Consider the following 26,111-nt stretch of genomic DNA (forward strand, 5'->3'; position numbering starts at 1 on the left):
GAAACAGACATCAGAATACTGGAGTCAGTAGAGATGAGAATTCTTCAAAAAATGGCAGAGGTAAGGTAGAATGATTTTAAGACAAACAAAGTAGTTAGAAGGAGAGTGGGATGTGAAATCAGAATATGGGATTGGCTACAATAAAAAAAGATTACAATGGTGAAGATGCTGCAGAAGACAGAGATGATAGGATGCCAAAGAAAATAATGCAACACAGCCAAGGTCAATCAGATCTGGAGGTTGACCACAGCCACTGGTTAGATGGCAAGACATCATATACAGGGACAAACCAGGCTAGTCTTAATGGAGGAAAAAGCCATGGACAGGAATGAATGGTGATGCTGCACTGCTCCCAGTGCCTGCAAAGATGTTTTGAGATGAAGAGAGAGAGAGAGAGAGAGAGAGAGATTTCTTCATTTCCCCTTGTCTACAGCATTGTCCTGTACAATCTTCTACCACAACTGAAATTGGCTTGTTAGAGGCTACACATCTGCACACACGCTTCTACCATCCTCTGTTTCCCAGCCATTTTTTTTTGTCTTCTTACATTTGTAGCAGCACAGTTTTGTTTTAATCTTCCATAATGTATTGGTATAACGATGAATTATTTTTACTGTGAAACCTTTTTTAAAAAACATCATAGCTTACATTTTCAGCTTGTCTCAGAATGCAAATGTTTCAAACTTCCCTGTAAACATGAAAAACTGCTCAGAAATCATTTGAACAATAATTTCTTTTATAGCAAGTTTCCTACATTTAACCAAATGTTTCTGCCATTTGGTTTCCAAATATCTAATGTTGTACAGTGCAATGAGAATGAGAGTCTGGCTATGGACCAGGATGGCTGCAAAAACTGACTTTAGGGGCTAGTACTGCAAAGTTTCTGCATCTATGATTTCTTAGTATAAAATTTCACATAGTATGGGCTGCTAGCTGGTTCTCTCTAGAGAGTTCATGGTTTGTCTATATTAAATCCATGCAAGCTGATCTACAAGATTATGTGTCTGTAATTTCTCAGTATAAAATTTCTTATATTTAACCATTGGAAGTTGAGTGTTCTTGGTTCCTTGCAGGATTGGATGTTTCGCATCCATGGACTATAAAGACTATAAAGAGAAATTAAAAAGCAATCTGTATTTCCAATAGTTTTCAACCTATGGCTTGTAAAATTTTATATTGAGAAATTACAGACATAAGACCTATGAGTGGGCCCAAGTTAGTAAAAATTGATTGCAAAAACTGAGAATGTGACAATAGAAACATATTGAGATGGGGGCATACTCTTGATCAGAGGAGACCAAAACATGGGAAAGATATTTCAGTGTGTATGTTACAAAACTTTTTGGACTAGCATTGCTGGTGGATAATTAAAGAGAGAATACTGTGGGATGAACTGGCAGGAATTGTTTTACCTCTTGTCAAAAGTATTTGTGGCAGAGCAGACATTTTGCTATCAATGTGCTTAGTAACATTGTAACCATTTTCCCTGTTTATTGCCTGCCTGAAATCAATTCTGATCACATCCCTTGCTTCTTTTCAATAGCTGCATCCGAGCCCCAAGAAAAATGTTATTTTTATTTGAAGTTATATATGAAACAAATTTATTTTTAGCTTTCTCCTATTTCTGTAGGCACACATCTAAGTATTGATTTTAAATGGAAGATAAAGGCAGCATTTGTTTAACATCAGAAGATGGGCCCAGACAACATTTCCATGTCAAACCCCCGTTTGAGCCCAACTCTATTTACAGTAAGACATTAAAAAACAACAAAAACTATGCAATTTGAATCAGCTCACAATACAATACTATGATTTATAATTAATATCCCTAAAAATAGAAAGAAAATGCTGCTTAGTGATTATACAAACTAAAAGAATGTCAGCAATAATCCAGATGCACTTTCAGAATCTCAAAGATACAGCATTTAAAAGGTTTTAAGAGCCTTAAAGTATTCAAGAGTATTTCATGTGGAAAGTCCTCTAACTTCTTAGTAATGTTGCCTGAGGCTACCTAAACAAATAGAACAAGCTCTTCTCTTCCCTTGGCTTTGCTGAGTTTATTGGAGCTCTGTACTGCAATGAAGCAACGTGAAGTCTTTGATTTATTTTAAAAGACAGACATGAAATTGGAGGAAAAAATTAATGGTTATGAGATATGTGGCTTTTGAATTAAGCAAAAAATAGAAGTAACCTTAATATGAGAAGCAATCTTACAGTATTGGTGCTGCCAGACATCAGTAGCATGTTAGCATCTTCAAATGTTCTATTTCCTTACTGTGTTCTTTCCTAATGTACTATAGTTTAATTGGATTCAATTCATAAGAACATAAGAACGGCCATACTGGGTCAGACCAATGGTCCATCTAGCCCCATATCCTGTCTTCCAACAGTGGACAATGTGAGGTACTTCAGAAGGAATGAATAGAACAGTCAATCATCAAGTGATCCATCCCATCAGCCATTTCCAATCTCTGGCACATAGCAATCCCTGCCTATCCTGGCTAATAGCCATGGATGGACCTATCTTCCATGAACTTACCTAGATCTTTTTTGAACCCCATTATAGTCTTGGCCTTCACAATATCATCTGGCAAGGAGTTCCACAGGTTGACTGTATGTTGTGTGTATGTTGTATGTGTTTTGTTTGTTTTAAACCTCCTGCCTATTAATTTCATTTAGTGACCCCTAGTTTTTGTGTAATGAGAAGGAGTAAATAACACTTCTTTATTTACTTTCTCCACACCAGTCATGATTTTATAGACCTCTATCATATCTCCCCTTAGTTGTCTCTTTTTCAAGCTGAAAAGTCTCAGTCTTATAAATCTTTCCCCATATGGAAGCTGTTCCATACCCCTAATTATTTTAGTTGCTCTTTTCTGTACCTTTTCCAATTCCAATGTAAACAGGGTCTGAATGTCTTGCCGAGCTGGCTGTTGGGAGGGGAACAGGCATTAGGGCCAGACTGTATTTGCATAAGCACACCCATCCTGCTTAGGTATTTAGTATGATGGGACTACTTTGCCCAAATGATCCCTTTGGCTGGTGTTGGCTTACAAATCACTTTAGTGTTTAATGCAGGGGTAACAAAATGTTGTTTTCTTTATTGTAAGAGCAAAGGGCAGCAGAACTGTGCTTAGCCTGTTCTGACTGAAGTGTCATTATCATCTGAACCAAACCGGCTAAACAAGGGGCTCAGATTCCAGAGCCCTGTGAAGGGAATAGGGGGTGGGGATAGGTATTCTTGCCTGGAAGTGGGGGCTCAGCCTAAGAGCCCCAGGCATGGTTTAACCTTCTCCTTCCACTGTTCAAAGGTAGAGCTAATTAAGTTTTCATTAGGAGTCTTTTGTTACATGCTCGCTAGAGCTGAAATCATCTACTGTGGGATAGCTTTGAGGGCTGCCCATTAAGAGTTGACAATCAGCGAGCTGGGTGGAATCTCCAGAGACCAACCCACAGAGGTCATGTGGGAGAAGCAGGTGGTAGCAGAAGGTGATGGTGTGCAGCAGAGTGACTAGTGGACTGGCCTGTGGACCAATGAGCAGCTGGCGGACTGGCCTGTGGAGCAATGAGCGGCCAGCAGGGCAGCTGGAACGTAGCAGCCAGATAGTGGAGCGAGCAAGGTGCCTTCTTTCCCACACCTCCTGACCAGGATGGGAGGTGAACTCTGCAGCTGCACCTCTAGATTCTGAGTCTGCCCTGACTAAGGACAACACCTATGAGTGGGCGCATTAAGGGAGGGCACATTAAAGGAACTTCTGGTTGCTGGACTTAAGAACATGAGGCAAAAGGAAACTGCCCAATGTACTCTGGGGTGGGTGTTTTGTTCATGGTTTTATGCGTGTGAATCCTGCTTGCAACTTTTTCCCAAGTTAATGCCAGGTTACTTTTCCCTTTTAATAAAAGTCTCTTTTCTACACTCAGTCTCTGTGTTTCTGAGAGGGCAAGAATTGCCTCTAGAGGCACCCAAAGGGTGGTGTGTAATTGTCCCAAGTTACTGGGTGGGGGCTCAAGCCAGTTTTGGGTTGTATTGTTGATATTGATATTGATATTGAACCCGGCCCTTGTTGCTGCTGACTCCGACAGAGTTACATCAATATATCTTTTTTGAGATGGGGTGACCAGATCTGCATGTGGTGTTCAAGATGTGGCCATACTATGGATTTATAAAGAGGCAATATGATATTTTCTGTCTTATTTTCTATCCCTTCCCTAATGATTCCCAACATTCTGTTAGCTTTTTTGACTGCTGCTGCACATTGAGTGGATGTTTGCAGAGAACCATCCACAATGACTCTAAGAACTCTTTCTTGAGTGCTAATGGTTAATTTAGACCCCATCATTTTATATGTATAGTTGGGATTATGTTTTCCAATGTACATTACTTTGCATTTATCAACAATGAATTTCATCTGCCATTTTGTTGCCTAGTCAACCAGTTTTGTGAGATTCCTTCTTAACTCTTTGCAGTCTACTTTGGACTTAACTATCTTGAGTGGTTTTGTATCATCTGCAAATTTTGCCACTTCACTGTTTACTCCTTTTTCCAGATCATTTATGAATATGTTGAACAGTACTGGTCCCCATACAGACCCCTGGGGGACACCACTATTTACTTCTCTCCATTCTGAAAACTGACCATTTATTCCCGCCCTTTGCTTCCTATCTTTTAACCAGTTACTGATCCAGGAGACGACCTGCCCTCTTACCCCATGACCGCTTACTTTGCTTACCGGCCTGTAATTGCTGGGATTGCCTCTGGAACCTTTATAAAAAATTGGCGTCACATTAGCTATCTTCCAGTCATCTGGTACAGAAGTTGTTTTAAATGATAGGTTACGTACCGTAGTTAGTTATTCTGTAATTTCACATTTGAGTTCCTTCAGAACTCTTGGGTGGATACCATCTGGTCCTGGTGATTTACTACTGTTTAATTTATCAATTTGTTCCAAAACCTCCTCTAATGACACCTCAGTCTGGGACAGTTCCTCAGATTTGTCACCTAAAAAGAATGGCTCAGGTTTGGGAATCTCCCTAACATCCTCAGCTGTGAAGACCAATGCAAAGAATTCATTTAGTTTCTCCGCAATAGCCTTATCTTCCTTGAGTGCTCCTTTAGCATCTCGATTGTCCAGTGGCCCCACTCGTTGTTTAGCTGGCTACCTGCTTCTGATGTACTTACTTTTTTTTTTTGCTTTTACTTTTTGAGTCTTTGGCTAGATGTTCTTCAAATTCCGTTTTTGGCCTTCCTACTTATATTTTTACACTTCACTTGCCAGAGTTTATGCTCCTTTCTATTTTCCTCAATAGGATTTAACTTTTAAAAGGATGCCTTTTTGCCTCTAACTGCTTCTTTTACTTTGTTGTTTAGCCACCATGGCACTTTTTTGGTCCTCTTACTATGTTTTTTAATTTGGGGTATACATTTAAATTGAGCCTCTATTATGGTGTTTTTAAAAAGTTTCCATGCAACTTGCAGGGATTTTACTTTTGGCACTGTACCTTTTAATTTCTGTTTAAAGTAACTTCCTCATTTTTGTGTAGTTCCCCTTTCTGAAATTAAATGCTACTGAGGTGGGCTGCTTTGGTGATTCCTCCTCTTCCCCGACAGGGATGTTACATTTTATTATGTTATGGTCACTATTACCAAGTGGTTCAGCTATAGTCACCTCTTGGACCAGATCCTGTGTTCCACTTAGGACTAAATCAAGAATTGCCTTTCCTTTTGTGGGTTACAAGACTAGCTGCTCCAAAAAGCAGTCATTTAAGGTGTCAAGAAACTTTATCTCTGCATCCCATCCTGGGGTGACATGTACCCAAACAATATGGGGATAGTTGAAATCCTCCATTATTATTGAGTTTTTAATTTTTATAGCTTCTCTAATCTCCCTGAGCATTTCACAGTCACTATCACCATCCTGGTCAAGTGGTTAGCAGTATGTCCCTACTGCTATATTCTTATTATTCAAGCATGGAATTACTATCGATAGAGATTCTATGGCACAGTTTAGTTCATTTAAGATTTTTACTTCATTTGACTCTATCCTTTCTTTCACATCTAGTGCCACTTCCCCACCAGTACGACCTATTCTGTCCTTCCGATATATTTTGTACCCTGGTATTACTGTGTCCCATTGATTATCCTCATTCCACCAAGTTTCTGTGATGCCTATTATATCAATACCATCATTTCATAAGAGGCACTCAAGTTCACCCATCTTAGTATTTAGAATTCTAGCATTTGTACCTAAAAAAAAATGGTCACTTTTTAGCTGTCTGCCATTATGTGATGTAATTGAATGGAACTCTTTTTCATTTGACTGTTTCTCATCAGATCCTACCCATATTTTATCCTTTACCATCCTCCCTCCTTAGTAGGATATAGAGAATCTCCATGAATAGATCCTCCCCTAAGGGATGGTTTCATTTTGGTTTAGGTGGAGCCCATCCTTCATTTATGAGCTCCCCCTTTCCCAAAAGTTTCCCAGTTCCTAGTAAATCTAAATCCCTCCTCCTTACAGCATCGTCTCAACACAGATTGAGACCCTGCAGTTCTGCCTGTCTAACTGGTCCTGCGCATGGAACTGGAAGCATTTCAGAAAATGCTACCATGGAGGTCCTGGACTTCAGTCTCTTACCTAGCAGCTTAAATTTGGCCTCCAGGATCTCTCCTATCCTTCTCTATGTCATAGATACCTACATAGATACCTACATAGATACACCACCGGCTCCTCCCCAGCACTATACATAAGTCTGTCTAGATTCATTGAGAGATCCGCAACCTTCACACCCGGCAGGCAATTCACCATGCAATTCTCCCAGTCATCACAAAGCGAGGTATCTATATTTCTAATGATCAAGTCCCCCATTATTATTACCTGTCTTTTCCTGGTTACTAGAGTTCCCTCCCTCAGAGAAGTATCCTTAGTGTGAGAGGATATCCTCAGTGTGACAGGTATTCCTGGCTATGTCATAAAGTTCCTGCATGATTGTGGGCACATATTAGGACTGTTCCTGAGTGGTGCTGAGTGATCTCAATTTCAGTTTACTCAAATCAGAGTTAAGAGCACTTAGCACCCCACAGAATCAGACTCTTAATCACTCTGTACCTCAGTTTCCCTATCTGTAAACTTAGATTAATAATACTTCTCTCCCCACAGGTGTGTTGGAAGGCTAGTCACTAATATTTGTAAAATGTGAGGAGAACTTCTAATGGAAGATGCTATAGTCAATGGGCCTGATTCAGCCTGGTGTACTTTGCCAATAAGTATTTAGTACAACCAGTCTAGATGTATCGGGATGAAATACTGAATAGAAAACAGTTAGGTGAGATATTAAGCAAAATAATTTCCCAAAATGAAATCTACTATATTGTGGAATGAGGTGGGAAGTCATAGAAACTTCACCCTTAAAACCAGACTGGAAAAGCACTGGGAGATAGAATGTAGGAAACAACCCTGCATTGAAAGGAGAGTGGACCAAGTTATGTAATGGGGAACGTCCATCAAATTCCTATGACCACCACCTGCCATCAAGGAATTTTTAACAATTTGTTCCTGGTTATATAACAACTAGTCATAATTAAAGTCTGTTCTCCTTTGGGCTCTCTGCTGGCTCTTCAGCAGCAGTTAACCAATGAACTGTTGTGAGGTGCTATTTTTTCCAGTGAGAGTAAGGACTGCAGCATTGAGCTCTAATAAAATAAACACAAAAAAATAAAGTGGATATTAAGGCTCTTAAAATACAAAGGAAAATATTTTTGCCAAATAATAAAAAAAGACAAAATTGGCAAGGAAACAAATATTATTTAAAAGATTCTAACATGGTATTAGAAAGAATGCAATAGATTTAGGCCCAGTCCTGCAAGTGTTAAGCTCATGCCTTACTTTACCCACATGAGCAATCCCATCGATTTCAATAAAGTGAGGCATAATTCTTAAATCTTTGCAGGAGATGAGCTGTATTATTAGTTTACTTTTGTAGGATTGTGCTTTAATATGCAGGATATTCAATGAAAGTCTTTCCAATGACTTTAGTGGATCACGCCCTAACTGGGCACTGAGTGTCATGATTTTTTATATCATTTTTATATTGAATCTTGCAGCCAAACAATGTCTCAGGATCTCAATGTGTATTATAAATGATAAAATATAAAGCTAGCTTTAAAAATGTGCTTGACATTCATAGTACTTTGGCTACAGCAAAGGAAAGTCCAAAGGTCACATTCTACCTCTCCTATGCTAGTGCAACTTTACAGAAATCAGTGGCATTACATGAGCGTAATGGAGGACAACACTAACCATTTCAGCAGCAGGGATAGAACATGGAGTGGGGAGAGGTTAATCAGAGGGGTAATTGGCCACTTGGCTGGGTCTGGGGACCTAACAGGATGAGGGTAACAATTACAAAACCATGTGACTAGCTACAGGCACAATCTGTAGCTTTTGAGAGTTATATTTTTAGAAATATAAAGAACATTAAGGATGGAGCAATCCCTATTGGCCACCTACAGTACAACTGGCTGGTAAATTAAGACATCTGTTTACCCTAATGAGCTCACAGGGAAAATCTCCACACACCTGCCAACATTTGGAAGCTATAAATATGGGACCCACTTTAACTCAGCTGAAATATATTGGCTTTGGATGGCTTTCTGAAAGGACAGGGGGTCTGATTCTCTACCACCTCAAAATGTTGTCATTTTCACTTGTGTGAAGCAAGTGCAACCCCCCCCCCCCCCAACCCCAATACCAACAATGCCAGAATGGTGGCATTTGACACCCACTTTGCACAGAGGCAGATGGGTGCACAGGGAGCCAGGCAGTGGAAAACAAAGCTGAGTGAGGGGAATGGTCAATACTTCACTGAAAAATAGGGTTTGTTGCTTCTAAACAGCAACACCTGGCATGCTCTGTGAAAGAACAGCCCTTATTATGAATGTAGTGTAATAACGCTGTGGATGAAAACAAGCTGTGAGTCACTGTGGTCCATATTTTCAAAAGTCCTTATTGTCTCTGTTACACTGTTGATTTGCGAGGGTGCCTAGATCCGTAGCCATAAATATTGGGGGAGGACCATGCTTGCCATGGGGTGGTACTGAGCACCCACCACTCAAACCCAAGTCACTAGGAGCTGCGGGAAATCTCTGGAAATCAGGCCCCTCCGCCCTATATCAGTGTCCCCTATGGGGCCATCAACATTTTTGAGACAACCCAAAGTAGCGGCTACTATTAAGTAGGTTGTTCCCCATAAACCCACTTGACTGTGAACTGATCTGAAGCCCCGGGGCGTGACCTGTCGCCCTTTCCCCAGCACACACAGCTAGGATGCATGTACGTTCAGGACGTGCATTTCTCCCCCCGTCCTCCTGGAAACATCCACCAGCTGGCAGAGCCGCCGCACTACAATTCCCAGCAATCACTGTGCAGGGCTCCCACCTTTCCCCCCCTCCCGCTAAGCTCGGGGACTGAGCTGCGGCTGCAGCTGGCGAGGCGAAGGACGGGGGATGTGCTGAAGCTAACACCGCGTAGCGTCGCTGCTAGTGCTATAGCGGCTGGGCTTCAACGGAGTGTGAGCAAGGCAGGCTCGCTCCTGCAAGCAAGCAACCCCCTAGCTAGCAGCAGCGGCGGCGGCTTTCAGCTGCAGGAGTGGAAGCTCCCTTAAAGCTTCCCCCGCCCACGCCTCCCCCTGGCTGGAGAGACGCGGCGAATGAAGTGAAGATGGTTATCCGGGTGTTCATCGCCTCCTCCTCTGGCTCGGTGGCGGTGAGTGAGCGGGGGCGTGGGAGGTGCACCTGGAGGTGCAGAGGGCGAGGTGCTGGCTCAGGCCACCTGGCTGCTTGGGAGCCCCAGCCACCCACGCTAAAGATGCTTCACCCCGCTGCAAACATTCCTTGCGGGAGAGAAACCGCTCATCAAGTGTTTGGAAATTACAGGGGGCCACTTGGTTTTGGGGGCTGCTAATGCCTTAGGGGACCTTACCTTTCAGCTAGTAGTGAGTGGTGAACGGGGGTTGCTAAGACTTGGCGGAGTGGAGTAATAAAAGAGTTCTCAAATGTGACCATAAATTCCTTGTTTATTTGTGAAACTACAGTATCTGAGCGGAACTGCCTCATCCCCATAATCAGTTTAAAAACAAGCAGAGCAGGAAATGCCTGCTTTTTTAAAATAAAGTATTTCCTAGCTTTATTATAAAAGTATGGCAGTGATATATATATTTATTCTTTCTTAATGTAAGTTCTCCTCATGGTACAGCCTAACATCAATTATTATTCCCTCATTTCCATGTCAAAATGTATTTAGAATAGCATGTATTGTTAGCTTTAACTGTAGCGTTGCTATCAACATTATTATACTTGGTTGTAGTCAGCACTGGCATACAAAACTTTATCCTGAGAGAAAATGTGTTTGTGCTGTCCCACTTGGGGTTTTGTTTTTTTTTTAAATCATCCTGTCTGCTTTAAAATAAAAAGTATTAATGTCTAGTGGGTGTGGGGCTGTGTGTGTGTTTGGAAAAAGACTAAAATGACTGAAGAAAGCATAACCAAATTGGTAAATTGACACATTATTTTTACTCAAGAAATTTCATCAATAACTTAAAGAAGACTTAAGTAGCCTACTTCTATTGCTAGTAGCCCATCTCATGGATAGAGAAGGGGACTCTAAAGCAATGGTGTTGCAAATCTGAAATAGATATTTTTCCTAAGAGCACTGTAACGAACAAAATGCAGTTTACTAGTAATTACAAATTATTGGCGTTTTTAAAAAAAAAACAAATACAAACCAACCTCAGAACAAAGGCATATCTGCAAATTAACAAGTATTTTGAAGAGTGGACAACTCTTTCTTCAAACTCAGTTTTGAAAGGCATCAAATGGTACATCCTTTGATTGATGATAGTTGAAGTCCTTATAGTTGTCTCTTGGTTAATTAATTATGCGTGTGACCTATAAATATCCATATTTCCATTTAAAGTGACAGCTAATATTTCCATGAAGACAATTGGAATGTAAATGCTCATCTGAATGTGTTTTTTAATGAGAAACATCAGAGAGCTTCACAAATAAATCCTATCCTTTATGCTTCAGCAGTGCTGTTATTGGCATTCTTCTTCTTTTTTTTGTAGAGAGACAGTGGACTTTGTTCCCATATGAAGGTTTGTGTATTCACTTCCTTGGGTCTTTCATTGTGCACTGTTTGTGTTCAGGTCAGTGGCATAGTGACAGGTTTGTGATCTGATACAGTTTGGCATAAAGTGTTTGAAATGCTTAGTAGTTGCATACTTCCAGCTAATAAAAACTAATTATCCATTTCTGTAGCCTACTGAGCAAATACAGAATCTCTTCAGAACTTTAATGGTACATGTTCATTGAGCGTTCATAATAGAAACTCTCCCATTAAGTGGCAATCAGTTCATATTGTAGCAGTGCAATATTAATATATTTAGGTTGTTTCATACTTATTTAAACAATAATGACCTGTGAGTTTTTTGGGGATTGGGGTAGGAGGAGTTTGGTCCAATAATCACAGGCTAGAATAGTTAATAATGGATGGGTTAGTCTAGCTAGTTATTACCTGACTGGCAAACCAGTTAATTTTTACACCAAGATCAGCAGCAGAGTAAGCTCCCTCCCATTATGCTGCCATTGGAATGTAGTTTAATTTTCATGTCAATTTATCTGTTGGCTTTTCTGTTGAGACTGCCAGTAGTAGGGCCAGTTGTGAAGGTGATTTATATGATGTAGACCATTAGTACTGGACTGAGACCACCAACTCACTTCATGTAGGCTATTGTACAGCCGTCTGATAGGAAAGACTTTCATTTGTTACTAACTGTGGCCAGAATAGAACAGGTGACCTAGTGGGGAAAGGCAGTGCAACCCATTTGCAGTTCCCTGTGCCTTCCATTCCCTGCATTAGTAATATTTTAAAACAAGGAAGTTTTAAAACTTATTTCTTGATATTTGTGGAAACCAGCACAGAATCAGGTGTTACAGAAGGGAAAGTCCATCCTCTTCCAACTGCATGGAAAGCCAACCTTGAGCACAACCAGTTGAGCTGCTTCTCAAAACTTGAATCTTAATGCTGTGTTGTGAATTGCATAGGATATCTCCCTGTTATGCAGCAGCAATAGACAGCAATGAAACAGCACACTTCCAGAACCCCACATCCACTCCTTACGACAGCTTACATTAAATATGACAAAAATAAAATCTTAGTTTTCATAATGCATATCTGAAACAAGAGAGTCAACAAAAGGAAATATGCAAGCATAAGACGTTACAAAGAAATATCTTTAGACATTGGGACTAAAATAACTGACTGACTTCCTTAGAAGTACCTTAGATTGAAATGTACTCTTTTCCTTGACTGGCACTCGATTTGGAGCAAAGAGGCTATATAAACTAATAAAACAAACATAATGTAATGTGGATGTCTTCATGCCTGTGTGTGTTTTACTGACTAGGGGATGGGCAGTCTGAGATTTAGAATGCAAAACATTATGACTAGTATGGTATTTGCAGATGTACAAATAAAATGTTTTCAGTGTTGCAAAATCCTGTCATTACGGTTACTTATCAGTATTTGGTACTTAAACAAATCACACTATCAGAATTCAGAAAGCTAGCCCTTGTATAAGAGATTTATACCTTTACTATCTGTTCCTTTTACAGTGCACTGCTTTGTACCAGAGGCAAGATTCTGAACTCTGTAAAACTGGAATAACTCCACTGATATCAAATAGATTAACATGACATCAGAATCTGGCCCAGTGTAACTATATTTATAACACTGAGATCAGTGTTCTACAGCAAGGTGTGTGGTGTTTTGTTTTTCATTTTGAAGCTCAGTACAGGTATTTGGTTAAATTATTAGTTATTTTTTGAAATTACGGACATATTTAGCTAGCCTTCAAACTGGGCTTGGTTTCCTTGTTATCTAGCCCACAGTGTGGTGCCAAAACTGTAACGGGAGGATTTAACAAACCCTCCTCTCTTTAGCCTCTGATAACTCTGGAGTGAATGTGCCCGCATGGAAGGCGGGGGTGAAGGACAGGGGAATCAATCTTATTTCCATTTAGACAAAACCACTGCATAATCACCAAGAGGAAAGATGACTGCTTGGCAAGCATAATCGTCCAAGTTTACCCCTGGTATAATTCCTCTGAAATCTCCAGAATTATACCCAAGTTGGTGCAAATGCATTTAGCTGAAAGTGTCCCTGAAAAATATGCTGACTGTTGCTAGCACAGAGTTCCCTTTGTTTAGGTGTGTACTCACTGGAATTTTTTTTCTTTTTAAATCCCTGACAGTGCAATCTAGCCTATGCCAGAAAACAGAGAAATTGTCCATTTGGAAATATATTTAGTAGTTCAAAGGATAAGATCTCTTGGTGAAGGATGGTAAAATGGTATCTAGTGTGAGGTTGAGCTCCAGAAACAGTGGAGAAAATAGGTCAACACTCCATTTTGGTGTTAGACTATCAAGACTTCTCAACACATCACTGTTTCTAGACCTGGATATAGTTGATGGTGAACTGTAATAGCACCATTGTCTTTATTTTGTTACAAAACCTGTACATGCATTAATTTAAAAATATCCAGTAAAACAGCTTTAGTTTGAATGTAAACATTCCTCTCCATGTTTGTAGCACACAGTCTCGTATCAGTGCTTGTGGGCACAATAGGAAAAACAAAGGCCTTACCCAGACTAAAATAAAAGTTTAAAATAATACTCTATTGTAGACAAGTTGTAGTTTAACATGTTAGATGGTGTAGTGGATAACCTCTGTAAAGACAGCCTGGCAGGTTTTTGCTGACCCTATCACCTTCTGCTTCTTCACCCTAAACTTCTGTCCCTTGAGGGGAAGATGTCCTGAACGCCATATGCTAATTTATAAGGCTGAGGCAGCAAGTTTTACCTTTGTGTGTATTTATCAATAGAAGAATAGCAGATCATTCTCTGTATTGAGGAAGCTGATGGTTGCTATTATAAAATAGTTTTTATTTTTCTCTAGCAGTGAGTCAGTGTCTGTATGCCAGGAAAGAAAATACCTGTTCTGACTTTTCGCCAAATAATTCCAGGTGACTAGAATTTTATCTTTGTTTGCTTTACCTTTATGAAGAACCTATATTTTTGTTCACATGTTATTTGTAGTGCAATGGAAATCAGTTGAAGATTTAAAGATGTAAATGGTCTAAGGCTCTTTATAATTTTTAGTTACCTTGGACCATTCAGAGACCTCGTACCATGAGCCCTCTGTCTCTGAGGTGCCAACTAGCGACATGCACAGAGGAGTTGCAAGATTGGGCCTCAGGTTGTGAGAAGGATTTTATTAAATGGATTCCAAAACATTGGAGAAAGCTTTAACAAATTTAGACCAAAGTAATTTTCTTCTGTAGTAAAAATTTATTGTTATGGAGCTATGTTCTCTGTCTACTTTTTAAATTAAGCAGAATATTTAATTGAAATTATTAAAATAATGAAATGGAAAGAGTTACTCTACTTGGTGAGAGATACAACATTTAAAAATAATTTCTCACATTGGAATTTTGTATGCTTTCATGAGTTGTGTAAACCATAGTGCTGAAAATGAATTGCATCTGCTAAAGTACAAGCTCCATTCAGCCACATGGGCAATGAACGCTAGGGAAAAAAAATGGAATGAAGCCAACATGAGAAAAGGATAGGCTTGATAACAGTGACTAGAAGCTAGACTTTGGTTTAAAAAAATCAATGTGTAATTAAGATAATTATGGATTTTATTACTAGGAAACCTGATAACACGATAGTAATTACAGTGTTACCACTGTGATGCTTCTATTGTAAAGAGTGGTTTGGGAAGATTGCTATCTCAGCTGTTAAGTTTCAGCTTGTTGCAGTTTTAAGTGCAGGTGAACTGGAATTTTTCCATTTTTCCTGAGTTGCATTTTTAACAAAGTGTAAAATACTAGAATGTTTAAATAATTAATTTGGAGCAAGTTTCGCCAGATTTCATTGGACAATATTATATATTATGAAGAGATACATAATCTCTCCATAGTTAAGATTGAAGTTAGCTTCTCATGATAAGCCTGGATTTTCATCTCTTCCCTAATTTCTCCAAAACATTGAATTTCTCATCACAGGATAGAGTTTTTCTTGATAGTTTGGGGGAAAAATACATATGATCTGAGAATTTTTGCTGTTTACTTTCCAGAGATATTCTGAATGCTTTTTTTGGCTCTTCATATCCTAGAAACAGAATAATCAAAATAAAAAATAATTTATTTTTTAGTGCTTGGTAAGATTGCATTGGTTACTGTTCAAGATATCTACAATTTATTACATGTTAATTACATAAGTACAATTGATCCTAAAAACAATTGTGATATATATATATATATATCAAGTACTACCTTGGAGAGAGTCCAGCGGAAGGAAACAAAAATGATTAGGGGTCTGGGTCACATGATTTATGAGGGGAGGTTGAGGGAGCTAGGCTTATTTAGTCTGCAGAAGAGAAGAGTGAGGGAGGATTTGATAGCAGCCTTCAACTACCTGAAGGGGCGTTCCAAAGAGGATGGAGCTAGACTGTTCTCAGTGGTGGCAGATGACAGAACAAGGAGCAATGGCCTCAAGTTGCAGTGGGGGAGGTCTAGGTTGGATATTAAGAAAAGCTTTTTCAGTGGGAGGATGGTGAAGCACTGGAACGGGTTACTTAGGGAGGTGGTGGAATCTCCATCCTTAGAGGATTTTAAGGCCCAGCTTGACAAAGTCCTGGCTGGGATGATTTAGTTGGGGTTGGCTCTGGTTTGAGCAGGGGTTTGGACTAGATGATCTCCTGAGGTTCCTTCGAACCCTAATCTTTTATGATTCTATCATCAAAGATAGATTAATTTGCCAAATTTCATAGCATTTGCAGCAATGGTATGGGCACTAACTAAGGCTGATATAAAAATTAGCCCTGGAGTGCCATAGGATTCTGGTGACCTCTGTTACATTGGTTGAAGAGAGAAATATTGTAAAATGTAATCTCTCCATTTAATTATTTTAGACAGTTTATATTTGTGTTATTTATAGAATGAAATGTAGAAGATCTTGGGATTTATGAAGAAATTAGCTAGATAACATACCTTTTGTGTTCTACAAACATATGATCAGTATGTCTTTAGAAATCTGAGTGCAAGTGAAACGTAAAGAGTTGACACTATGACTAGAAACCTATGCTGTCATGTTTTTCAGGCAGATCTAATGGCAACTGTTTCATCAGCTTGACCCAAGGGAGCTACCATCTTCAGGGAATCAGTCTCCACAATGAAATACCGTGCTCTTTAATTTTGCATGCACTATGAAAGTCTTCATGGAAATAGATATGTGAGAACTACTATTTTTGTGTTCCAATGGGTTAGAAAGTCTGTCTTGATAAAGATATTGTATGTTTGTCTCTAAAAGAAGGTGATCAGTTACAAATCCTTTCTTTATATAAGCTTTTTTCATCACTCTTCCAAAGTAAAATATGTCAGCAACATGTTGTGCATGTTGTGGGTATAAAACTGACTATTAAATCAGCATCTTCTGTTACCATGTTAGTGTTTAGACAAAGCGTTTTTATAAAAGATAGATACATGTTTTATAAATCTCTTAAATGTAATCAATTTACCTTTGAAGGAGTAAAAATAGATTTGGTTGCTGTGCGTTATAAACTGTGCTTGTTGTGATGATGGAAATGCTACTAAAATGATAACTTGTAAATTGTATCCAGCTGCTATTCAGTTCCCCTGGACCCATTAGATTCTTTTCTTAACCTTCTCTCCTAAGATTTCCATATTATTTAATCAGAACCAATGAGGTGGGCAGATATTTAAATTCATGAATTTTTGAACTATTCACTTGCATTGCTAAAAACAGACACTAGATTAACTTAAGTGGCACTCATGAGTAAGGTGAGCAGGATTTGGCCTGATACCTAGGGAGGAATCAAAGTGATTTGGTGAACTCTAGCTATTTCTGAACCTGGGGATGTCTAAAGGAGAACAGACAGTATGGACGCTTCATTTCATATAGCATCTGATCTTTGGTAGGGTGCTGTGGTTACAGGGCTCACTGCACCTCTTTTCCCTGGCTGGTCTTTGTGACACCTCCCGCCTCAGGTATTTTGCCCTTACTGGTCTCAGGGTGGAATCTCTCAATTCTTAGACTAGGACCCAGATATACTACCTTGTCATAAGTGGTTGGTATACACATTGTAGGCCTGATTTCAGGGGTGGGGGGGGTGCAACCTAGTTTAGCCAGTAGCCTGATAGTTAGGGCACTTGACTGAGATGCGGGAGACCCAGGATCAAGTCCCTTAAATTAGACAGAGCGGTCACTTGAACCTTGCTTTGTCTAACTCGAGGGACTTTATCCTAGGTCTCTCACATCCCATATGAGGCTAAAGAATTAGTCTCTGTCTGGTTCAATGAATATTTAATTATACAAAATGGAACAGCTCCAATAGGAGGGAGAGGAAGAGAGACTGTATGACCCAATGATTAGGGCACTCAACTAGGATGTGGGAAACCCAGGTTCAAGTCTGCCTTTTCCAAAAAAGGCAGAGCCGGGGTTTGAATCTGGGTGTCCACCATCCCAGGTGAGTGCCCTAACCATCTGGATTATCCCTCTTTCTCTCATATATTTCCCTTTGGAATGAAAACAAGTATCAACACAGAATTTTTTTGTGAAACAGAAATACTGTTTTCCAGCCAGTCCTTCCCTCCCCATGCAAGGGATTAGTTTCTTCCCCAGACAAGTGTAAGCATATTTATACCGATATTACTGAGCTCTCCTTAAGGGAGTTGTACTGCTTTAAACTATACTTGTAGTGTTAAAGTGGTACAATTTGTCTGTAGACTAAACATTTAAAAGTCAAGCATGTAAATCCCATTTTGGATACGCATCTGTATTCATTGCCTATTTAGACATTTATGGTCATTGTCACACAGGGTTGATAAAATTTCATATTAATAGAAATTATCTTGCAGACGTGCTCTACCTCATTCACAAGTGCAAATACTGCCTCCTCACCCATAGACAACTGCATAATGTCCCTAGCCAAGCACTACACTCACTTACATGAAGTAGTACTGTTAGGAAAGGGTTATTACTATCTGTCAGACAAGGTGGGTGAGTTAATATCTCTTATTGGGCCAACGTCTGTTGGGGAAGGAGACATGCTTTCAAACTCCACAGAGCTCCTCTTTGTGCAGCTTGAAAGCTTGTCTCCTTCAACAAAGAAGTTGGCCCAATAAGAGAGATTAACTCACTCACATTGTGTCTCTAATATTCTAGGACCAACACAGCTACAGCAAAACTGCAAACAATTATTACTAGCTGTAAGCCAGCAGTACACACAAGGTCCAATTAAAATTTGGGACTGAATTGTGCTAAGAACTCCCTGTGCCCCACTCTCCCCCAACAAAAAAAGCCTTTCACAGACCCAATGAATTTACAATTTAAGGGCCCAGTCCTGTATCACTGAGATCAATGAGTTTTGCCCTGGACTTTATAGGGAGCAAAATCAAGCTTTAATAGGTAAGACAGATGAAGGTGTGTGTGTGGGGAGAGATGCCAAATAAAGTGAAGGGGTCAGAGTGATGGGAAGTCAACATCATGTTGGTTCTGTGGGTTTTTGAACGATTTATGCACACATGTACGTAGTGCTGTCTTCCAGTGATACTGCACATGTAGCAGCTGAAAACAAAGAAGAGAAACTGCATTGTAGAAGCAGCAAACACTCACCAGACCACAGTTTGAGACCATTCTTCTACAGTGTGTATTTTTATATGCTCATTTCACATGCTGATAAGAAGTATTCCTGTTGGACTTCGGTTTTGTTTACTTTTACAGGAGACAGAATTTTATGACTTCCTTTTTATATGTAGAGTGTATGAATTCATAGATTAATAAAGCCAGAAGGGACCATTGTGCTCATTTAGTCTGACCTCCTGTATAACACAGGACATAGGACTTCCCTGAACTAATTCCTTCTTGAACTAGAGCATCTTTTTTTCAGAAAAACATTGTCTTGCTTTTTAAACATTTCTGGTGATGGAGCATCCACCACAACTCATGCTATTGGTTTCCCTTTGTTTCCCTGAGACTTTGACGTATGGCACTGTATGATAGTGGCTACTGCATACGCTATTAAATGTTTGTTATTATCAGGGACAATTTACTAGTAACATCACAAGTAAATTATAAATCAGGCTATAGATGATGGGAGGAGAAGGGCTCAGAGCCTTGAGGCAGGCATTAATGCTGCTCTGAAAACCCAGCAGCCTGCTAGGGAACAATGCTATATAGAAGGCCATTCAGGCTCCAGTATCCTCCTCAACTAGCCATTGCTTTGAAAATGTATGGAGCACCCGTCAGGCTTGGCTAGATCCTGGGCTGCACCACGTGAGAGACAAAGTACAGACGGGACAGAACTATGGGAAGGGATGGGGTGAAGGTGGTTTTATGCCATTTTGTGCCACCTGGATTCTGAGTTCGGGCTGATACGTGCAGGCAGGACTAACTTAACGTTTCCCAGGGATTGTTATTTATCAATATCTTCCTTCTGTGATAGTAGCTAGTATGTTCCTGCACCACTTGGTTTTGCTGCCTTAAATTACATGAGGGGGAAGACACATGACTTATCTTTTCAGCGCCAAGAAACCTATTCCCATGTCTCATTTGCAGTATATACTTGGGGGGAGGGGCAGAGGTGCTTTATTCAGAGCAAACATTCTGAGCTAAGCCTATGAGCTTTATCAGTCAAATGATTCTGTAGCAATGTTTTGCTGACACGCTTTCTGGCCATGAATTTTGTTAAGCGTGCGATGTCCTTGCAGTTTTACAGTGTAATTGATGAATAAATTCCAGGATTTGCAGCACATTCACTGTTTGTTTTGAGAGCATCAGTAATTGTTTTAATTTTTAAAAAATTGTAAAGACACTAGGAAGTAGCAGCTCTTTGCTTTCTAAAATCTGCTCCAGCTAGCTACAGGTAAGCAAACTCTGAGTAACCGTATTTGTGCAACTGACGCTTGTGCCCACAGCTTGAGAAAATTACAAAACAAAAACATAATTAATGCTGACTGCAAATTTAAACATAGTGGATCTGTATCCAATAGCACCTGGGTCAGCATGATCATCAGGCTGTCTTCAAACAGTTTATTTCTGCAGGGTAGAATTCCTGAGTGACTTCAAACATACCTGTCAATGCTGAATAGGCAGGGCTGTAGAGGGAGAAAAATAGGGATACATTTTAACCCCATTGAAATTCATGGAGACTAGCAGAGCTTTTTGAAGGTAAAGGAGTGGGAAGACTTAAATATCTTGCTATAAAAGAGGGACTGTCCTGTACCAAAAGGAAACATTTTTTCAAGCTATTGCCCTACACAATAAAGAATTTTATTGGATGATGATAAATGGAATTCCTGCCTCAGGAAAAGCTCTTCAGGCCCAATGCTAAGACCTTGACTCAGGCAAAGTTCCCATTGACCAAATGTAGGAGCTTTGTCTGAGTGAGGATTTCAGCAGGGCTGGTAAAGTGCTTGGTTTATTTGATAACGTCACATTGAAGGAAAAAACAAAATACAAATTTGCAAAAGATTCTACTCTTTAAAAACATCTAAATCATTTAACAGTGGTTTTGTCTTGCAGAACTCACGAGAGCAGTCCTATTGGTCTGAGCATAATCCTTCACATTAATGTAATGGCAGCACACCCCCAACTTAAACTGGAGCACAAGTGAGCCCTCACAAGGAGGAAGGGTTGCACCCATGTAATCCTGTAATGTTTTCAAGGAGGGTTCAGGGATCCGTCCTCTCAGTACACTGCAGGAGCAGGGATTTAGTTTTCAGTTCTCTAACTTTTGAAATATTCAGTTATCTTATTAGTCTGAGTCTTTGCTGGAGAAGAACTGTATTCCTTGAAGTGAAAACAACTTGCAAAATCAAAAGGATAATGCACATTAATAACCATTATGCAGCATGTACATCAGAGAACAAGTTACATTAATTAGGAGAAAAACCTTCCTGTCAATTAGGAGTAGCAGAATTAAGGGTAGTGGTTGTACAGCATATATACAAAATACATTTTGATGGGGAAGGTAGACTTTGCTGGATGAAATGAAGTCTGTCAGCCTGCAAAATACCTGTTAAAATATGACACTTTAACAAAGGAGAGTGGTATCCGAGGGAGTTAAATGTAGAGTACTAAATAAAGGACATAGGTTATCCTCTAACAAGCTTGAGAAATCTTGTACTGGAAAAATACAAGAAAATAACGTGCTTTTTAGCCATTTTCTTGAAAATTACTTAACCATCTGCTAGATTACATATCAACCATTAGTCTCCAACATTGCAAGCCTATGGACATGATTTAGCTGTCATCAGGGTTTGGAAACATACACATTTATTAATCCCTGGAGTTGCAAAATAGTATGTACATTTTTCCAGTGCTAGTTTAGCTAGGCAAATGACAGATGCTGAGCACAGAGATGCATTTACTCTCCTCAGCTGCTTTGATTTCTTAAATGAACTGTAGATTTGCCTCCATACTTTTATCTTCTTAGCCAGCTAGCTGTATGTGCAGATTTTGCTTCCAATGTGCTGACCTGGCTCTAATCAAGCGCCGCCTGCTGGATGCTCATCAGACTGCTGTGTTTGGAGCTGGGCACTGAGCCAGTGTGCTTTTAAGCTTCCCTTCATCTGGGTAGGCTCCAGCACTGGCTATGCCTGGGCACGGCATCTCTGTCTGAAGTGGGACTTCCAGCAGTGGGACTCCATAGCCAGCTGCCCTAGGTCCCAAGAACTAGTGGTGACTCCACGCCACACCCCAATAGCTCAAGCACATCCTTTCCCAGAGCTCCCTCCTGGTGTGCACTCTGGTTTATAGTTTAACTTTTCAGGTGATAGTTGAAGCAAATAGATACAGACTTTGCAAAAGTGTTTCTAAAATTCTTTTCTTTAGACAGCTCAAGAGACCTACATATTCAGCTAAAACCAGAAATGCCTATATGCCATTCCCTGCCTCCATCTCCTCACCGGAGTGGTTGCGTCAGTGTCCTTTTGTGATTCCAGGTCCCCTCTGCAGGACCGTGCTCCTCCAGCTCATGGCTTCTCCTCCGAATTGTGGCATCTGTCTCTGACCTCTGCAATCAGCTTCCTTCAGTGCTGGTTGGTCTGCAGTCAGCAGATCCTCCCTCCCTCCTGAAGCCTGACCCTTTTGTTCTTTTCTTGGAGTCCCTCTCTGTTTTTAAGGGCTGTATCAATACCTTAGTCTCTTTTTTCCATTTCTGGGGAAATCCCACTGTTTTTCTCCCTCCCTCAACCCCTCTTATCTGCATGGAGAATTGGTTCTCCTAATCTTTTAGCCACCCCACTGTCCTAAGGTGCTTCCATCTGAAAAGGAGCCAGGTTGGTTAATGAATTCCCATTGTCCCTGTTCTGAGAGAAATATACCTGCTCTGAGAGCAGATAGCAGATTCCACATACACTGAGGCACTCATAAAATCATCAAAATCAACCAGAATTTGTAAGTTGTACATAGATAGGTTCCCCAAACCATCATCTCTTCTTTCCTTATAGTACCTTCTACTGAAAGCAATTCAAACATAACCCAAGATGTTTTTTAACACCCCCCTTAAAACAAACAAACAAACAACAACAAAAAACAACCCTTAAAAAACCCCAAAAAACAAAACAAAAAACGTAGATGCTGGAGTGATAGGCACATTAGAAATCTTTAAGGAAGAGAACTAACTATGTGCACTATGCTATGGCAAACTGCCCGGCTAAGTGCCACCTCAGCAGCTTCCTGGGTGTCAAAAGCCTATTTAGTATGAAACTGGAGATAATGCTGCCCTGTGTTATGTGGGGACTTGTTTGGTTGCACCTCTGTATTAAAGGTGAAATAGGGGAACGTGGACCATCATATTTTTCCTTAAACCCTGAAATGTTCACAGTGTTTCAAACTATTTGGATGTCTGTTTTGAGAAGATTGCATCTCTTCTGTGGCATATGTAGTGCAGCCGTTGCTATGGCAAGTCGCCATTGGTTTAGCTGTGCAGTGAATGGTTATGTAATACTGCATTTTTATTTCTTAGCTTCTCAACTCTCTTTTTTCCCTAAGCTGAGCGTAGATGAGTGGTGTCGTCTAGCTCTTACGACAGGGCACAGGGAGTCAGTGCAACTGGCTTTGGTAAAATTACACCTCTGTCGCAGAAAAATCCCAGTGCGGGTATAGACATTGCCTTGAGTCAGGTATGCTTTTCTTTTTCTAAGAAATGCAGTAGAAGCAAAACTAGGCAGAATGCCTCTGTCACTGTAGGCTCCGGACACAACAAGAGCATCTGGAATTTGCACAGGTTTATGATGGACTCTGTGGTAGTTTATCTTCTGGGCTTATATCAAAACAGCACTACAGCAAAATAGGAGAAGAATGAATGCAAATGCCACTTAGAATGCTGAGTTAGGCACCTCTTGTCACTTTATAAATCTTAATGAAGGGTGAGATGAGTCTGCAGTTAATCACTATTATACTATAGGTATGTTCATCTGATTCTGTTCAGATATCTACCTTCATCATATCCCTGTTATAGCTCAGTATTTTCAAGTAAGAAGTAACCTGGAATGTGATTTAATTATCATCAATATGAGAAACAGAGATAATAATCCCTTGGAGTAATTAGTTGTTATGACTGTCTGTGGTACAACAGATTCCCTTTGCATTATTTTGCAAGACTAATGATGTCTCTGTTGTTTTTGATGTGCAAGGAGGAGGGGTGGGGAAGCATTTCAAAGAGATGCTGTCTACATGACTCAGATTCCAAATAGCTGGAGCTGTTCATTCTTCAGCTTTTTCATGAGCCATTTTCTCTCTGTCTGTCTCCCCCATCCCTCTCTCACACACACACATACCCTTTTTAAATTTCAAATGATCAAAAGCTAGCTTACAGCATGAGAAGTAACATTACAGGCCATCTCAAAACCAGAATGTCTTGTTTGATGCATGTGCACAGGTTGAATGTTTTTCCGTGTTATGAAGAAAACTGATTTGTTCTTGGAACTTTGGCTAAACAGGACGCCAGGTCAGGGTTGAGTGTATTTGAAGAATCGCTTTAAGTTCAAGGATGAGGAGGGTGAGTAAACTTTAGAGTCTTACAGTGCTCCTTCAGGGAAAAATTGCATTATTATTTGTCCCTGAGTCTAGTCACCTATAATATGGGGTTAATAATGCTGATCTACCACCAGAGAGTTGGCATGACACTAAATTAAATAACTTTGTGTGCAGTGTATTGAGGTCCTTGGATCAAAGATGGTGCAGAAGTATGAAGCATTATCACCATCATCCAGCTGTTGTGGGGTCACAAGGTAGGCTCATCAGGTCTGACAGTGGTCAGTACTACTCATTCTAGCACTCTGTACTGAGAGGTGTCCCAGGATGCCCCCACATGTATTCTCTGCTAACCCAGTTAGCTCTAGGGTGTCTCAATACCAGCCCGTATAAGCACCATCATACCAGGACCAGAGGAGACTTTCTGGAACAGGCCACCTGGTCCCCTAAAGGATGCTCAAACAGGATTTTGTGAGAAAGAAAACTCTCCTGAGGTGGGAACAGGCCATCCATTCCACTGAAGAAAATAGGAGCCAAGGCACTAGGCCATCTTTCCCCATACACACTTCAGTAAATGTAGGGTATGGCAAAGTAGAGGATAGACTGCACTTGCTGGAAATGACAAGATCCTTTGAAGAGGGGGTGACCTAGCCTGATTCTTGTTGTTGGGTTTTCCTGAATCCCTGGGTAAATCTGAGCATGTTCTGAGTTAACGAAACTTTCATGCAGACCTAAATGGCTTATCATAGAATATTAGAGTTGGAAGGGACCTCAGGAGGTCATCTAGTCCAACCCCCTGCTCAAAGCAGGACTAACCTCAGCTATATCATCCCTGCCAGGGCTTTGTCAAGCCTCAGCTTAAAAACCTCTAAAGATGGAGATTCCACCACCTCCCTAGGTAATCCATTCCAGTGCTTCACCACCCTCCTAGTGAAAAACTTTTTCCTAATGTCCAACCTAGACCTCCCCAACTACAACTTGAGACCGTTGCTCCTTGTTCTGTCATCTGCCACAACTGAGAACAGCCTAGCCCCATCCTCCCTGGAACCCCCTTTCAGGTAGTTAAAGGCTGCTATCAAATCCCCCCTCATTCTTCTTTTTTGTAGACTAAACAAACCTAGTTCCCTCAGCCTCTCCTCATAAGTCTTGTGGTCCAGCCCCCTAATCATTTTTGTTGTCCTCCGCTGGACTCTCTCCAACTTGTCCACATCCTTTTTGTAGTGGGGGGCCCAAAACTGGACACAATACTCCAAATGCGGCCTCACCAATACCAAATACAGGGGAATAATCACTTCCCTCGATCTGCTGACAATGCTCCTACTAATGCAGCCCAATATGCTATTAGCCTTCTTGGCAACCAGGGCACACTGCTGACTCATATCCAGCTTCTTATCCACTGTAACCCCCAGGTCCTTTTCTGCAGAACTGCTGCCTAGTTCGTCGGTCCCCAGTCTGTAGCTGTGCATGGGATTCTTCCATCCTAAGTGGAGGACTCTGCACTTATCTGATGAGGTTCAACAAGGACTTCTTTTGGCCCAATCCTCCAATTTATCTAGGTTACTCTGTACCCTATCCCTACCTTCCAGGGTATCTGCCACTCTCCCTAGCTTAGTGTCATCAGCAAACTTGCAGAGGGTGCAATCTGCCCCATCCTCCAGATCATTAATGAAGATGTTGAACAAAACTGGCCCCAGGACTGACCCCTGGGGCACTCTGCTTGTGATCGGCTGCCAGCTAGACATGGAGCCACTGATCACTACCCGTTGAGCCTGATGATCTGGCCAGTTTTCTATCCATTTTATAGTCCATTCATCCAACCCATACTTCTTTAACTTGCTGATAAGAATACTGTGGGAGACTGTACCAAAAGCTTTGCTAAAGTCAAGGTATATCATGTCCACCGCTTTCCCCACATCCACAGAGCCAGTCACCTCTTCATAGAAGGCAATCAGGTTGGTCAGGCATGACTTTCCCTTGGTGAATCCATGTTGAC

At 40.6% G+C, this 26,111-nt stretch overlaps 1 protein-coding gene and 1 long non-coding RNA gene across 3 annotated transcripts in view; both read left to right on the forward strand.

Annotated features, from left to right (window-relative positions):
* Window positions 1-9,223: 9,223 nt before the first annotated feature.
* SH3BGRL2 (SH3 domain binding glutamate rich protein like 2) overlaps window positions 9,224-26,111 on the forward strand; it is a 48,350-nt gene continuing 31,462 nt past the window's right edge. For both annotated transcript variants that reach the window (XM_067532616.1, XM_067532617.1), the window contains exon 1: window positions 9,224-9,761. In XM_067532616.1, coding sequence (XP_067388717.1) covers window positions 9,717-9,761 — 45 coding nt within the window. In that variant the 5' untranslated portion in view covers window positions 9,224-9,716. The remainder of the gene's footprint in view (window positions 9,762-26,111) is intronic.
* LOC137143033 (uncharacterized) lies at window positions 12,684-16,782 on the forward strand. The gene is made up of 3 exons (XR_010917084.1): window positions 12,684-12,812; window positions 14,013-14,079; window positions 16,220-16,782. It is a non-coding gene; the product is annotated as an uncharacterized lncRNA (long non-coding RNA).

Source organism: Emydura macquarii, unplaced genomic scaffold (genome assembly GCF_026122565.2).
Source record: "Emydura macquarii macquarii isolate MOO-44397 ecotype Brisbane River unplaced genomic scaffold, CSIRO-AGI_Emac_v2 contig_3295, whole genome shotgun sequence".
Taxonomy (NCBI): domain Eukaryota; kingdom Metazoa; phylum Chordata; order Testudines; family Chelidae; genus Emydura; species Emydura macquarii.